The 16,383-nt window shown below is 43.8% G+C and overlaps 2 protein-coding genes across 3 annotated transcripts; both read right to left on the bottom strand.

The window, feature by feature from the left end:
• Positions 1–152: 152 nt before the first annotated feature.
• Positions 153–3,030, bottom strand: gpr171 (G protein-coupled receptor 171). Its single transcript, XM_084559622.1, has 4 exons — positions 2,838–3,030; positions 1,562–1,771; positions 1,350–1,478; positions 153–744 (listed from the first exon to the last, which is right to left on the bottom strand). The coding sequence occupies exons 1-4, from the start codon at positions 2,994–2,996 to the stop codon at positions 202–204; spliced, it is 1,041 nt and encodes a 346-aa protein (XP_084415748.1). The 5' UTR covers positions 2,997–3,030; the 3' UTR covers positions 153–201.
• A 3,116-nt stretch (positions 3,031–6,146) lies between these two features.
• Positions 6,147–15,813, bottom strand: LOC311498772 (P2Y purinoceptor 14-like). 2 transcript variants are annotated; one of them, XM_084559502.1, is made up of 4 exons: positions 15,638–15,813; positions 10,913–11,045; positions 10,568–10,830; positions 6,147–9,224 (listed from the first exon to the last, which is right to left on the bottom strand). In XM_084559502.1, the coding sequence occupies exons 2-4, from the start codon at positions 11,039–11,041 to the stop codon at positions 8,495–8,497; spliced, it is 1,122 nt and encodes a 373-aa protein (XP_084415628.1). In that variant the 5' UTR covers positions 11,042–11,045; positions 15,638–15,813; the 3' UTR covers positions 6,147–8,494. The 2 variants fall into 2 exon arrangements, with proteins under 2 accessions (XP_084415628.1, XP_084415627.1); XM_084559501.1 differs by having other exon boundaries at positions 15,651–15,813.
• Positions 15,814–16,383: the final 570 nt, after the last annotated feature.

Here is a 16,383-nt window from a genome sequence, read left to right as displayed (position 1 = left end):
TGTTGTTTAAAGAGTAAAGTGATTCACACTCAGTTCACTGCCGCCCTCTGCTGGCTGCTCCACAAAACAACACACTCCAATCCATATTAACAGATTTAATTTTAGATTCATGTGAAACAACAATCAAACATTTAGATTTTCCATGTCCATACTTTGAGGCTAGTGGTTTGCTTTAGCTTCCAGTCTTTGTGCTAAGCTAAGCTAAACTGCAGCCTGCGGCTCTGCATAACATGTCTGCTGCATCATTTCCTCTGTAGCTTCTGCTTTGTCGTCGTCCTCTGCGTTTTTGACCGACCATTGTCTCCTGACGCCGGGGAACATTTTCCTGATCGTCTGTCTGAACGGCGTGCAGAGGTAGTAGAAGAGCATGGGGTCGAAGCAGACGTGCAGAACGCTCAGCAGCAGCGTCGACTCCTTCCCCAGGAACAGCTCCCGCTTTGTCTGGCAGCCTGTGATGTGTTTAGTCTGGGCCAAAGTGTACGGCATCCGCACGATGTGGTAGGGGACGAAGCTGAGGATGTAGGCGAGGGCCATGGCCGCCACGCTGGCCGCCGCCCGCCTGGCGTCCGCCCACAGTTTGGGGTCGCCGCGGCTACGCAGGAGTCTCTTGAAGGCCAGGCTGCCGGAGACGAGCACGGCGGCGGAGGCGTTGATGAACAGCGCCATGCAGAGGTAGATGGTCAGAGCATGCCAGTGGAGACTGATGTCCTTCTTCAGGGACGAACAGCTGAGGTATTGACTCTGCTGCAGGACATGAAGAGGACACAAAGAGGACATGAGACTCTAAACTACAGCAGTGGCAATGGGACAATTTCTCAAGCCAGAAAGAGCTATAACAAGCTGAGAAGCCAGGAGGCTAGGAAGCTAGGAAGACTATTAGCAAGGAAGATAGGAAGAGCTACTGTTAGCTGGGAAGCTAGAAAGAGCTACAGTTAGCTGGGTGGCTAGGAAGAGCTACAGTTAGCTGGGCGGCTAGGAAGAGCTACAGTTAGCTGGGCGGCTTGGAAGAGCTACAGTTAGCTGGGCGGCTAGGAAGAGCTACTATTAGCTGGGAAGCTTGGAAGAGCTACAGTTAGCTGGGCGGCTAGAAAGAGCTACAAATAGCTGGGCGGCTAGGAAGAGCTACTATTAGCTGGGCGGCTAGAAAGAGCTACAATTAGCTGGGCGGCTAGGAAGAGCTACTATTAGCTGGGCGGCTAGGAAGAGCTACTGTTAGCTGGGAAGCTAGAAAGAGCTAGCCTCCTCAAACTAAAGAAACAGGACGTTTGGGATGTGTTGGCGTGAGCTTCAAGTGTGTTCTCAGATATTAAGAACAGAACCAGGAAGTGAAGGGGGACCGGTCTCGGTACCTTGACTTGTTGGATGGGCAGGGCCATGTTGGGAACCATGATGAGCAGCAGCAGCAGCCAGACGACCAGCGACAGCAGCCGGGCGAATCCGGCCTCCTGCAGCCTCAGAGAGCGCAGAGTGTGGCAGTCCTGCAGGAGAACAGATCCGTCACATTCACTAAAACTCCCCAAAAACAACCCCACGTGACCCGGGTCAGCCCCCCTGTCTGTACCTGCAGGTAGCGGTCGGTGATGATGAAGGTGAGGAAGGCGACGGAGGCGTACAGGCTGATGTAGATGGTGACGGCGCTGGCCTGGCAGTGAAACACCATGAGGTCCCAGGGCACCGCCCCGAGGTCCTTCAGGATCTTGAAGGGCAGAGCGAGCAGCAGCAGGAGGTCGGCCACCAGCAGGTTGACCAGGTAGATGCTGGAGCTCAGCGGCTGCAGGAAGAGGGGCACAGAAACCTCAGACACCCTCCAAACAAAACCATCTGATGGTGCATTCTCTTCAGGATTTAAAGAACATGAATGTGACTCTGTTAAGATGCTGTGACTTGATTTAGACCTGATATAGTTACAGGTTTAAATGAACCTAACAACAGAAAGTCTGAGCTTCTGTTTATATTTACACCTGCTCAATCTATTTTAATTTACCATATCTGACCATTTGTGGTTTGTACAGTCGGTAGCAGCTTTTGACAGCCATTTCCAAAATGGCCGCCTTCATGGCATTTCTTTGGCATTTATTTGGACTTTCCTTTTTCTTTTTTAGGGAAATCTTTGCAAATTTTTAAAAGGCTGAAGACCGAATCAACCTCTAAGTACTTTATACTTTATGCATGATGATGAGTAAAACCAGATTTGATACAGCAGCTACCTGTGGTCGTTTACCTCAGTCCTCTCTCTACTCTTTTTTATTCCTGACACAATGACAATTGTTTTGCCATTTTTTCTAATTAAATCAAATATTTAAAATTTTGCAATGTCATCTTAAAATATGCAATAATTTATCATATATTAACGGATTGTTTTAGATATTTGTTTGTGATTTTTCTTTTCAGACTAGTTTAGCAGAGATTCTCTTATTTCTTATTACCTGCCTTCATGGACTTTCTTTGGATTTCTTTTTTCTTGTTTGAGGGAAATCGTTGCTCATTTTTGAAAAGGTTAAGAATATAATTTATGTATAGTTTAGACATTATGTTCTATTAAATCATCATTATTCATTCATTTATTCCATATTTGATGTGTTTTTATATATTTAGTTGTGATGCCTCCTCTCCTGCTTCTCGTTTCATAAACTCAGTTTCACGTTATAAAAGCACGTTTCTGAAGAGTTCCTCTAAAGTGTAGCCACAGAAACTACCTGTCATTATTCTCAGAGTGTCCGACCACAGCCAACCAAAACCACTTCTTCTTCTTCTCTTATCTGAAGGAAACTCGTGCGTCTCACCACTTCGTCTTTTTTTTTTTTTTTGTCTTAATCTCATGCGTCTTGTCATCGTACCTTATCTCTGGTGCTGCATTTGATGAAGGCCCACACTGACACCAGGTTTCCAGGCAGACTGATGACGAAGATGAGGATGTAGAGGACGGTGAAGGGTCCCATCTGGTCGTTGATGACGCACTGGGCGCCCCCGTCGGTGGTGTTGGATGAAGAAGGCATGGTGGGGCAGGACAACAAACGCTTCACATTTCAGTTCTGATGCTGAAGAGGCAGAAAGCAGACGAGCTGCAGACGTGACAGGTTCTTCTCACTGATGCTGCTGATGTGGTTTGGGCGCCGCTGCTCAGTCTGGTTCAGAGTCTGGTTGAAAACAGGAAGAGAACAGAAAACCCACTTTTTAAAAGCTTTAATCGTCTTCTCGTCAAACGCTCTGAGGCCACGAGGCTCGTTCCTATTTACAGAGCATGCTCAGAGCAGCTCACCTGACGAACGAGACCCGTTCTGAGGGTTTTTTTTCCCTGACGTCTAAAGCAGCTGAATCAGAAAATGATTCAGAAAATACTCTATGAGAATGAAACTCATCTTGTTTACTGGTGCCTCGTTCAGTTTTACTTTCTAAACGACAGAAATATGAATTACTTTCTTTAATTTCCGGCAAAATAATGAACTAAACAAAGAGGAAATGAACGTGAAGAGTTAAAATGAAACCAAAGAAAAGAAACCTGTTAGGCTCTAAACTCATCTGAGCTTTGTCTCTGAAATAAATTAGAACTTAACATGTGAGAGACTTTACAGCGCGTGTTCATGGTCCTAACCCTAACCCTAACCCTAACAACAGTAGGTAGAGACAGGCTGTTTTACCGTCGCTATCAAGAAATAAATCAGATCTTAACATGTGAGAGTCTTTCCATCTTGTTCCAACATCTGGATCATGTCTCCAAGTCAACCAGCAGCTGTTGATGGTTCTGATCCAGCGGTAGGTAGAGATCCATTAGAGACAGCAGCTGGTACAATATTCTACTGACCACATGATGCATGTGAAAGATAAACAGAGATCATGTGCTCACTTTCACTACTTCATAAAAACCCACATTTCACAACTTGACACCTGATGAAGTGATTTCATCGACGGTCTTGTTGGGTTTGAACCTGAACACAGGTTTTAACAGTCGGAAGTGGCAGACTGCTGGCTGCTGTACGTGATAAAGTCAAGCCTGTGGTCACCAACGAACACTACCTGCAGCAGGAAGTCGTAAAATAAGGCAAGGGGAAGGTTTCAAACATGCCGCCTCACATTTATCGTCTGTATTTTTATCTCTGCAGTCACGACAGCAGGCAAGGTAAAGCCCCAGGTTCATGAAGGTCTCTACAGGGATGATGAGACATGGTGTTTTTTACTATTTCTGTTTTCCGTGGGTTAAATGTCAGCAGCTAACCTCTCATCACTGTCTGACTTCCCGTCTCTAAAGTGTCTAAAGTTCCCCCAAAGAAGGAACCCCCCCCCCCCCCCCCCCCAGACTGCTGCTGATGTACTTTCCATCAAAACAACGAGGAGACAATAAAACTGGGAGTCGTCCAGAAACTCTACAACGACGACGGGAAACCGACTGAGTCACAGACGCTTGAAGGAGGTTTCTCGATTCCACGCCGTTAGAAAACTGTTAAAAATAAATTTATAGAAATGTCTCAACGACGAGACGACGAAGAACAAACTGAAGAGATTTCTGGGAAACTGATTCAACTCCACAGTGCTCAGATGACGTCTGCATCGCTGCAACTTACTGTTTGGAAGTTACAGCAACGCGTTTCTCAACACCTTAGTGAGATGAGTAAACCGATATAAATAAGATGAGTTAGTCAACCCGTTGTTTGGTTGCTTCACTTCGTTGTTTCTAAATTAAACTTCTGTTGATGTTGGACGCCGGTTATAAAACGATCTGACCGCTCAGTCAGATCTGTGCAGGAGCAGAAAGAGTTCCCAACGGAGAGACTCCAGAACAAAACAATAAAAACTAGTGGACAGGAGACGTTGGGTTCATTAATGTTCCAGGTAAACACGGAGCTCAGTTCTGATAGAAGAAGAAGATCAAATAACGGCGGTGACCAAGATAAATCCAGGAACGTGTTCAGACACAGTATCGTTGTGAAGTCAATGAGACGACGACAAGTCTACCACAGATAACAGAGACAGAACCATATGAACTAGAGGAACCAGCAGAGACAGACAGACGTGATGTCAACCTTTCAGTCTTCATTGTATAACGAAGGAAATGAAGCAACAAACAGTCTAAACGCGTCTCATCATCGTCTGTCCTCCTTCAGCCTGAACCATCATCACAGTTAAACACAAACCTCAGTGAGCTCGTCCCTCCTCTGTCGTCCCCTCACAGGCTCCCAGACCACGTGTTGGACCCCCTTCAGGCACCTGCTGTGGGGGGGGGCGGGGTGGGGGCCTCCAGGTTCGTCCTTGGGGAGCGTTTGATCCGGTGCACTGCTGCAGATCATGTACTGGAGTTTGAGGAAGCTGGAGGTGTTTTCCTGAATGATAGCAGCGTCAGTCTGACCACAGGCCACGCCCCCTTCCCTCCCTCCCTCCCTCCCTCATCACCACCCCCACCCTCAGCCACTGAGTGATGCTTCATGTGAGTTTCAGGATGTGGCAGATCAGATAAGAGGAAACTCTGAGACTTCTGGTTTATCTAAGCTGCATCAGACACAGGAGACGAGGAGGAGGAGGAGGAGCTGATGGAGGTTATTAGAAAGTTACAGCGTCTTTAATTATTCACCACAAGTCCTCCTTTATAAAGGCTTACCCTCATTTATAATAATAATTAGAATAATTATAATAATAACAATTATAAAACATTTGGTACATAAGGTTCCAGAACCATCTCTAAACATGGGGGTGCTAATGTCCTGGTTTGGGCCTGTTCTGCTGCATCTGGACCAGGACGGCTTGTCCTCATTGATGGACCAATGAATTGTGAATTCTACCAGTGAACTCTAAAAGAAAATGTCAGGACATCTGTCCATGAGCTGAATGTGAAGAGAAACTGGGTCATGCAGCAAGACAACGAGCCCAAGAACACAAGTGGTTCTACAAAAGAACGGTTAAAGAAGAACAAGATGAATGTTTAGGAATGGCCAAGTCAAAGTCCTGACCTTAATCCAATAGAAATGTTGTGGAAGGACCTGAAGCAAGCAGTTGATGTGAGGAAACCCACCAACATCTCAGAACTGAAGTGGTTCTGTTCTGAGGAATGGGCTAAAATTCCTCCAAGCTGCTGTAGACCACTGATCAGCAGTTACCAGAAACATTTAGTGACAAGGAGATCACAGCAGATACTGGACACAAGGAGGAACTGATATGAACACATTATTTATTTCCTGAATAAACAAACATTAAAGCCTATTATTTCTGTTTCATGTGTTTGGTTGGATTCTCTCTGTCGACATGTTTTTATTCAGATATGTAGATGAAACCATCCTGTAATAAAATAAGTTAAAGAGCCAGATGAACGCAGACTGAACTTCCCGTGGTTCAGCCTCAGAGACTCACATGTGAGATGAACCGAACAGAACAGGAAGTGAAATCAGGTCACTTCCTGTCAGAGGGAAAAGTCCAAAACAGCAGAAACAATATTAATTAGAATAATCAGAGTAATTAAAGGATGCGTCCAGGTACCAGCTTCTCTTATTGTCTCAGATATCGACACCTCGTCACATCAGTGCTGCGAAGAAAAACAAATCTAAAAACAGCTGATTAAAATAAATAAATCAACTCGTCGTGTTCATACGTTTTTATGAAACATCTTTTAAAGTCTTGTTTCTCTCAAACTGGAAGTCAGACCAGTGTTTTATCTGGAGCCTCTCTGTTGGGAACTGGTTCTGCTCCTGTAAAGATCTACTGGACCAATCAGATCGTTTGGGGGCGGGGCTTCATGTGGTGATGGACATGTCTCTGATTGGTTGGAAGTTCATCCAGTTGATGCAGAGATATTTTTCTTCTCTGTATCAGTTGAATCATCAAACACGGAGCAACGGGCAACAACCTGCAGCAACCAAGTGGATCTGAGGGGGTAAGGTGCCTTGCTCAAGGGCAACTTCATCCATTTATTCCAGAGATGAAAGAGTCAGTCCAAGGGTTTGAATCTCTGCTTTACAGGCAGCTGGTCCTCTCTGAGCTTCTGGTGGAGAGTTTGGTTTTTATCATTGACCTCTGTGTCATGTTATTAACGTTAACACTAAACATAGAATATACATTCACCTCTGTCTACAGCTCCTGTACATTTGTTCATATGTAAATTCTTTTTTACTTCTTCATGGTGGTCTACAGCCTGGTGTTCCTGGTGCTTATAGTAGGTTATTTTATTTTACCTGATTTTTACTTATATTTTATATTTATTTATTTTATTTTATTATTTTATTTATTTATTTATTTAACTATCTTCACCCATTTTTCTTTTTCGGTTCTTTTTGTGGTTCTCAAGAGTGTTTTCATGTGCAACTGAGCTACTGTGACCAAGCAATCCCAACCTCCCTCCAAGTCTAAGTCTAAATCTGAGTCTGAGTCTGAGTCTGAGTCTAAGTCTGAGTCTGAGTCTGAGTCTGAGTCTGAGTCTAAGTCTAAGTCTGAGTCTGAGTCTAAGTCTGTGGGTGGTGCACACCTGAAACTAAGCAGGATGTTATCCAGGTAAGATCCAGATCTCTGACCTACATGACTGATAATCTAGGCTCTGATTAAAGAGCTGAGCTTAATGTTTATTGATGGATCAGCTGTTTGTGCGGAGGAAGCAACTTAAAGCTGACATCAGCGTACGGTCTTCCCTCCAGAGGAAACTAAAACCTCAGGAGTTATGTGACACATCACGTCAGACACAACCGGACTGGAGACTAAAAGTCAGCACTGGTGATATAATATGATATAATTGAACTAAACACGCCCCCTGGTGGCTGGGAGAGGTACAACACTGGTTCTCATTAGAGCATAAAATGACTAAACATCCTGAAGATAGAGGAGCCAATAAAACACAGAGGGTTCCTTTGGGACCTCTCAGACTATTATGGAGTGATCTTTGTTGGTGGACCACTCCTGTGGAAGGGAACAGTCGTCTTCAATCTGTCTGACTGTGGATTATTTGTGGGTTCCAAACTCTTTAGAGATGGTTCTGGAACCTTTTCCAGCCTGATGAGCAACAACAACTCTTTCTCTGAGCTCCTCAGAAAGCTCCTTTGTCCACAAACATGTGTTGTGAAGATCAGACTGAGACAAATCCCTGATTTATTGAAACTGAACCAGGAACTGAACCACACCTGAGTCTCATTACATTGATGGAAACACTTCTGAACACATGGACTCTGATTGGATCCTAGAGGAGCTCCTCTCTGATATGTAATATTGGTGTATTTTAGTCTAATAGTTCTGTTTCTTTCAGGATGTTTTGAGTCGTTTTTATGCAGAAATGTAGAAACTTCTGAAGGCCACCTATATTTTTTTTTGACACTCTATGAATACAGATATATATATATATATATGTGCGTGTGTATTTGATCAGTTATAGTTAAAAACATATGTATATACAAAAGCTGCTGAAGTTCAAACTGTGGTGAAGAAAGACACCTTGAGTTTGCTGACGTCTCCTTGAGGGACTTGAGGGAAATGTTTTCTAACCAGTCAGGTCTCAAGTCACGTCGACACATCTCACATTAACTTGAAGCTACAGGATGTTGGTCGGCTTCGTCGTGGAGCTGAGCGACAGCTTCCTGTTGAGTTTGATGGCGCTCAGCCGCCTCTCGCTGCTCCTTCTCTCGCTGCTCCTCCTGTCGCAGCTCACGGCGCCCGTGGGGAGCTGGGTGGTGCTCATGGACCTCCCCAGGTTCAGCTGAGCCCGGAAGGCCTTGCAGAAGATGAAGTAGATGAGGGGGTCCAGGCAGACGTTGAGGACGGACAGAAGGATGGTCAGCTCCTTCAGGTAGAAGAACACCTGGCTCCACGAGCACCGCAGCTCCTTCATGAAGGCGTAGGGGATGCGGACCAGGTGGTACGGGACGAAGCAGACGCAGAAGACGCTGACCAGCACCAGCATGTTCCGCTGAGACTTGGCCAGCTTCTTGGAGCTGGAGGACGCCGGCTGCCTCCGCTGCGCCTCCGACAGGCGGCGGGAGGTGCTGTGATAGAAGACGACCAGGGAGATGAGGACGAACAGGAAGATGGCGGCGGAGCAGGAGTGGAGGAGTTTGTAGAGGATTCTCAGCTGTTTACTGTGCAGGGAGTCGCAGCTCACCGAGGCGGGGACGGAGTCCCGCGGCTCCTGGGTGAGGAGGGACACCAGGACGTAGGTGCTCATCATGGCCAGGAGGAAACCCCAGGTTACCATGGAGATGATCTGAGCGGCACGCACCTTCTGCAGGACGTGGGTTCCTAGAGGATGGACGATCTTCAGGTACCTGCAGAGAGGAGAGGGACGCGTTGGCATGTGAATCAAACGCACCTCCGGAGAAAATAGACTCTACAGTAGAACCTGCAGAAACACTCAGGACGGGTCAGATTTAAGACGTTAACCTCCCACTCTGTGGTGGACATGTGCTCTGATCTGAATGTGAAGTGGAAGGAGAATGAGGTGGTTTATTCAGCTTTATTCTGACTGAGCTCCCAAACACTAAACGTTTTTGTGCAGCAGCAGCAGCAGCAGCAGCAGCGTTGACGTCCAGAGTCGACCTTAAACCCACCGGTTCTTCTAACCGTCCTGCAGCTAAACGTCTACAGAGCTGATCAGTGTTTGACTGAACCAAAGAGCAGCTTCGTCTTTATTCTAACCACACCCTTCCTCTCTTAAAAGCGCACGAGACCAAAACGATCTCAGTTCCTGAACTTAAGAGAAAAACCACAAAAGCACACTCCTCTATATATTAATTCACACAACTTCCTTCGCTCCAGTTTCACTCTGACGTCAATCATCCTCAGCTCGCCCGGCCTCTCGGCTGCAGGAGAGTGGAAATAGAAACTCATTTAATCTCCGACTGCTTGTTTGAATTTATTAGGAATTATTTCGAAGTGACTCAAAGTTACGACAAAACGCCCATCAGACGAGTTTAGAGTTAAAACCACAGCCACACATCTGACTCAAACCATCTCTGACGACTGCTGGAGGCCTTTTATTGACTAATAACCCGACCTCTGACCTTTACCTCAGAACAGAACCTGGATTGAACCTTCAGATAGAGACGTGAGATCACATCAGTGCTGATCCTCAGACTGCAGACCTCCTTCCTTTCCTTCTGTCTCAGTCAGGAGTCAGAACGGTGCATATTTAACTTAGACAGTTTTGTTTTTAATCAATAAATAAATATATGAACACATACATAAATAGTACAGACTGTAACTAAATTTAGATTTTTGTTTTATAAATAAATTAATAAATAAATATTAAAAATATTTTTCCAGTTTCTTTAACAGCAGGTTGATTGGGTTCATTTTAATTTAGTTGGAAATCAAATATTTGATTATTTTTTATTATTCCAGTTCTTTATTAAATATATATTATAAAACACAGCGTCTCTGACCTACAGGTAAACCTCCAGTGGTTTTCATTGTTTCCTGTTTTTAGTCCAACTCACACGGGCCTAGTTCTGCCTGAGGACCTCTAGTAATTTATAATAACGTCAGAGTTGTTCTGTGTTTTTAAATCTCTTGCAAATCGTCCGTGTCTGTAAATTCTAAAGCAAAAACCTTTTAGTTGAATTAAATCCATCAGCTTCATAAAGACGTCCTGGCGTGGAGCGTGCCCTACCTGTTGGCTGCGATGTATCCCATGAACAGGATGCTGGCGTACATGTTGAGGTAGAAGATGGCGGCGCCGAAGTTGCAGTAGACCAGACGGACGGGGAAGGAGTTGCTGCCGTAGTTGATGATTCTGATGGGCAGACAGAGGCTGATGAGGAAGTCGGCGGCCGCCAGGTTCTTCAGGTAGATGGTGACGCTGCTGGACGTCTGCGACTGCTGAGAGCTGCAGAAATAAACCTTCAGGGTGAAACCGTTGAGCAGCAAACCAACCTGCAGAGGAGACAAGGAAGGAAGATGAGCTGACAGCGTTCATCATGAAGGTGTTTCCTCAGGTAGAAGGAAGGAGGCTCACCAGGAACACCAGGCTGTAGACCACCATGAAGAAGTAATTGGCTGTCGTGTGGACCTGATGACAGGAAGTCTCATTACTCTGGTTGGTGTTGGGGGGCAGCGTCGTCCCCGATAATCTGTGGTCACTCATGTTTCTGGGAAAGAAAAAAGAACTTGAACATCATCGACCGAAACAGAGGAACTGGTGAAAGAGGAAGTGACAGAAAACCTCACAGGAACAGAATGAGAAGTTCTCCTCAGGTGGTCAAATCTAACGTGACCCGACGACCACAGAACCAAACCCAGAAACATCTCAGTGAACGTTGAGCTGTCCTCCAGATGTAGCTGCTTAAAAGTTCACAGTTTATACATTTCTACATAAAAATGACTCAGATTTAAACCTGAAAGTAGACAAAGAGAATTCATTTGACTTGGCCGTTCCTAAACATTCATCTTGTTCTTCTTTAACCGTTCTTTTGTAGAACCACTTGTGTTCTTGGTTCTCGTTGTGTTGCTGTATGACCCAGTTTCTCTTCACATTCTGTTCATGGACAGATGTCCTGACATTTTCTTTTAGAGTTCACTGGTAGAATTAAGAATTCATTGGTCCATCAATGATGACAAGCCGTCCTGGTCCAGATGCAGCAGAACAGGCCCAAACCAGGACATTAGCACCCCCATGTTTGATGGAGGGATGAGGTTCTGATGCTGGAATGATGCAGTGTTGTTTCATCTCATTTAAACCAAACTATTCTACTTTGGTCTCATCTGTCCACTAAACATTGTCCCAATAGTCTTGTGTCTTGTCCGCATGATGTTTAGAAATGTTCTTCTTGGAGAGCAGTGTCTTTGTCCATCACACCATGGTTGTTCAGTGGATTCATCAACATTAACATCAGCCAATGAGAGAGAGGCCTTTAGCTGCTTAGAAGTTCCCCTGGGTTCCTTTGGGACCTCTCAGACTATTATGGAGTGATCTTTGTTGGTGGACCACTCATGTGGAGGGGAACAGTCGTCTTCAATCTGTCTGACTGTGGATTATTTGTGGGTTCCAAACTCTTTAGAGATGGTTCTGGAACCTTTTCCAGCCTGATGAGCAACAACAACTCTTTCTCTGAGCTCCTCAGAAAGCTCCTTTGTCCACAAACATGTGTTGTGAAGATCAGACTGAGACAAATCCCTGATTTATTGAAACTAAACCAGGAACTGAACCACACCTGAGTCTCATTACATTGATGGACACACTTCTGAACACATGGACTCTGATTGGATCCTAGAGGAGCACCTCTCTGATATGTAATATTGGTTCATTTTAGTCTCATATTTCTGTTCAGTGTGTCTGATTGGGTTCTCTTTGCCTAATTTCAGGATGTTTTGCTTCATTTGTGTGCAGAAACCTTTAAAGCATCTCTGTATATTAATATAAGTTAAAGTTAAACTGGATCAGATCAATAAAACAAGATGAATCTGAACCTCTTTGTTTCTGTGCACTAAATATGACCTACATAGAAACAGGAAATAACCTGCTGACCTCCTCTGACACACTTATCACACCAGGATATTTAAAACACACACATGTTATTATCTTTATTAGGTTATATGAATCATCAGAGAATGGACATGGTCCTCCTGAGGGTGTCCTGTGGTGTCCAGCTATAGGATGCTGCTAGTCTGGGGTTCCTTTCTTAGCCTGCTACCGCTACGACCTGATTCTTTTAGGAATAAAATGTGATGCACGACCTCCTGTCTTTTGTTGCATAAGTTCAGGTTAACCTCGGTTTAACTTGGGGTTTGTTGTCTCAAACCTTCGTATGAGGAAGTTCAACCAAAAGAAAGGTTTCCTTCACAGTGAAACCTCTGATTCAGCTGCGTCTGAGCTGAACTTCCACAAGAGCAGAGATAACACATCTCTGAGAGTTCATCTGTAACGAAGGTAAAAATACCTGTTTGATCAGAGCATTGATTCGTCTGTTGATGCAGATAAGGAAACTGGTTAGCTTAGCTTCACATAAATACTGGAACCAGAGGGAAACTAGTAGCCTGGCCTTTAAAGAGAAGAGAATCAACACCTGAAGGTCATGATTAACGCCTTATATCCTCAGCTAAGCTAAGCTAACCAGCTTCATATTTACTGACAGAACATTATCATTAAGTTCCAGGGGGGATAAAACGGTAAATGATTTAATTTTTATTATCAGCATGTTTGCAGTGTGCAGAGCATCCGTGTTGATCATAGTGAAGCTGGTGAAACCATGTCTGGGTCTGTGGTCAGCTGCAGGCAGACTGCTCTCACGACTTCAGTCTGTGTCTCACATCACCACCAACAACCTCCCCCCAATTAGAGGAAGTCTCAAACATCAGCCTTCATCTAAAAACAATATAGGTTCAACTTTATCAGCTTCATCTCAACATCAAACACGTCTCAGAGCGTGAAACAACTCTGATGTGACTTAGTTTATACATCTTAAAGAGACTGAGCAGAACACTGGAGAGTCTGCAGCTGGTTCAGTTAAAGAAATGACCTGGGTTTAACAAAACTTTAACAAGAGCGGAGTTCAGTTTGGCCCCGTTCACACCTGACACCAGCTTAAACAGGTCCAGGTGTGAACACTGATCTGGTCTCTAGAGTCCAGGTTAAACAGGTCCAGGTGTGAACTCTGATCTGGTCTCTAGAGTCCAGGTTAAACAGGTCCAGGTGTGAACACTGATCTGGTCTCTAGAGTCCAGGTTAAACAGGTCCAGGTGTGAACACTGATCTGGTCTCTAGAGTCCAGGTTAAACAGGTCCAGGTGTGAACTCTGATCTGGTGTCAGTCCACATGTGGAGGTGGTCTGGGACACATGTGACCTCCTTCCTTTGGTAGTGTGAACACACAATGAGTCCTGGGTCACATTAAAGACCACCTACTCAACAGGGCTGATCTGAGGAAGAGGAGTTTAACTCATTCATTCAACCACTAGTAGAAATGATCACATGAATCAGTGATGTCTGTTCATTAGTAATGAGAGCCTTTTAAAAGATTCTGGTCTTGGAGCTGAGAACCAAACTAAACTAGAAACTAATCTGAACTAGAATCAACAGTTTTAGTCCCAGTTCTAATCTGAGCTTTGTCTCTAAAATAAATGAGTGGCTTAGCCGCCTGTAGCTTCGTCCATATGAGTGAGGAGATAGCTGAACACATTTGACACAACAGCAGGATAATTATAATTGGAGGAAAACCGCTGTAAACAGACGGAGATATTTCAGTCTCACAGCAGAATCTCTGCAGCGTTTCTGTGTGCGGACTATTTCCATCACCGTATAGAACATCACAACGTGATGACCTGATTTCCACCTCCTTGTATATGCATATGTAAACTGCGTCATATATTTATATATATATGTGTGTGTGTGTGTGTGTGTGTGTGTGTTTGCTTTTTATAGATTCCTACGTCACTATACTTTTTATGTTTTTCCCCTTTATTTACCACGTCCACTATTTCCACTACTGATGTACTTATGTACTGATGATACTGATGTACTGATGATACTGATGTACTGATGATACTGATGATACTGCATGCGACCCCATGCCAACCTTCCTCTGTGCTCCACTGATGCATCATGATACCATCTGTTTTCTGTGGCATTAGTAGAAGAGTCTGTGACATACTTAAGCTCAAGTTCAGAGAACCAGAAGGTGACAAGTTTCACAGCAAGTGTGAAAAAAAATAAACATCATCTGCATAGTAAATGAGATGCAAATATTTCTGCGAAGATTTTCAGTCACGCACGTCACAAACAGAAGAGAAATAACTGGGCGTGCAATTGTCACTTTTAACAACTTTACTGGTATTGGCTAAATTTAGTAAACTGGAACAAATAAACTCACAAACTGAGCAAAATAATAATCAGTTAAAAAAATTAAAGAAAAAACAAATAAAAACTTGTTCAATCTTGTTTATGAAAATCTTTAACACCGAGCAAATAAATAAAAAGCAGTCACTTAATTTGGTTTTAGTCAGTTCTACTGATGTTTAATCAACATGTAAACCCTCGTCATAAAAAATATCACATCGTCTGCAAAGAAATCTATATCTGTGAAGATTTTCAGTCATGCAACTCAGGCTGGATCTAAAAACAGCTAAAAGAAAAGCAACTAGACTCAGACCTGAACGTCTGATGGTTTAACCTGCACTTCATTAAACCAGAAGTAATAAACTGACAAACTGATTTTTTCAAATTAATTTCAGAAAGCGTGATGAACACAGACACAGTCATAAAGAATATCACATCGTCTGCGTAGAATATTCAGACAATATCTGAGAAGATTCTGAGTCATCTTGCTCGTTCACTTTGTTTTGTTGTTGTTTTTACGTCATTACAGCAAATAAATCAACTTCCAACTCGGACGACCTCCTTTTGTCGCTGCTCTGTTTTTAGAGGCATTGCACAATTCTTCCTCTGAACTGTTCACAGCATTTTAAAGAGTGTGAACACCAAGCATCGGTCCTGAAACCACTTTAAAACCACATTTTTTTTCTAGTACGTAACAGCAACAGACCCAGCTGGCACACAGGTCCATTTCCTCTATGTATAATTGAAACAGGTGAACTACTTCTTCTCATTTTTCTGTTGTTTTGTAAGTCATGTAAACCGCCTTTCATTTCAAACCACTTAGCAAACACTGACAAGCAGGTTTTAAATCTTTAAAAGTTAGGGTTAGTCCAGTGTGAAATATTAGCAGAAGTGCAAAGAGCAGATTTACCTGCAGAGCTCACCTTTCTGTGTGAAGTCTGATGAGAACAACTGTGTGACTTCCTTCTGCACGGTGTCGACATCAGGAAGAACTGCAGAGAGGGAGGAGGAGGAAGAAGAGCTGCACAGAGCGGCTGTGGCGGCTGTAACTGAAAGCTGAGCGTTATGTAAGGACCTGTAACTGCTCTGGATTTGCAAGTCAAAACGACACAAACACACCTGTTCCTGGATTCCTGAAACAAATGGCTGTCTTCCACCCGGGATATTTTTCCTGGCAGGTTAAAGTCAGAGGGGAAGCTGAGTGCAAGAGTTTTTCATCCAACTGTCAAAGCTGATGAATTGAAATGATCTTATGTGAATATATTTCATTTAACAGGTTAATTAGCTGTTGTGTACGTCGTGTTCTGAGTTGTGTGTCTGTGCTGCAGGGTTGCGTCAGTCTGAAGCAGAAATACTTTTTCTAAAACGTTTAAATACACTTTGTGTTCCTGCTTTGCTTTTATTCAGGCTGCAGAATTAAAGACACAAAAAATAAAGCTTTTTTTAAAAAAATAAATAAAATAAAAAAGCTTCAGACTGCAGCTTTTATGCTAAGCTAAGCTAGAGGTGGATTTCCAAAATATGGAAGTAAACATCTACAGATGTTCAGACCGTCGTTCTTTGTTTGATCCGAGCACAGAAGTCATTTCATGGTCACTTCTCTTCCTCTAAAGGTTTAAGGGATTAAATGTGAAGTGAGGATGCGTTTAAACTCAC

The sequence above is a fragment of the Chelon labrosus genome (assembly GCF_963514085.1).
Source record: "Chelon labrosus genome assembly, chromosome: 13".
In the NCBI taxonomy this organism is placed as follows: Eukaryota; Metazoa; Chordata; class Actinopteri; order Mugiliformes; family Mugilidae; genus Chelon; species Chelon labrosus.
The sequence above is the reverse complement of the archived record's forward strand: the minus strand, read 5'-3'. Positions and strand labels throughout refer to the sequence as shown.

Coding starts and splice junctions, on each gene's coding strand:
- gpr171 (XM_084559622.1), bottom strand. CDS start 2,996: ATGCCTTCTTCATCCAACACCACCGACGGGGGCGCCCAGTGCGTCATC. Junction 1,772..2,837: donor AATGCAGCACCAGAGATAAG/GTACGATGACAA, acceptor CTCTTCCTGCAG/CCGCTGAGCTCCAGCATCTA. Junction 745..1,349: donor TGCCCATCCAACAAGTCAAG/GTACCGAGACCG, acceptor CATGTCCTGCAG/CAGAGTCAATACCTCAGCTG.
- LOC311498772 (XM_084559502.1), bottom strand. CDS start 11,041: ATGAGTGACCACAGATTATCGGGGACGACGCTGCCCCCCAACACCAAC. Junction 10,831..10,912: donor TCTACAGCCTGGTGTTCCTG/GTGAGCCTCCTT, acceptor TCTCCTCTGCAG/GTTGGTTTGCTGCTCAACGG. Junction 9,225..10,567: donor GGATACATCGCAGCCAACAG/GTAGGGCACGCT, acceptor TCCTCTCTGCAG/GTACCTGAAGATCGTCCATC.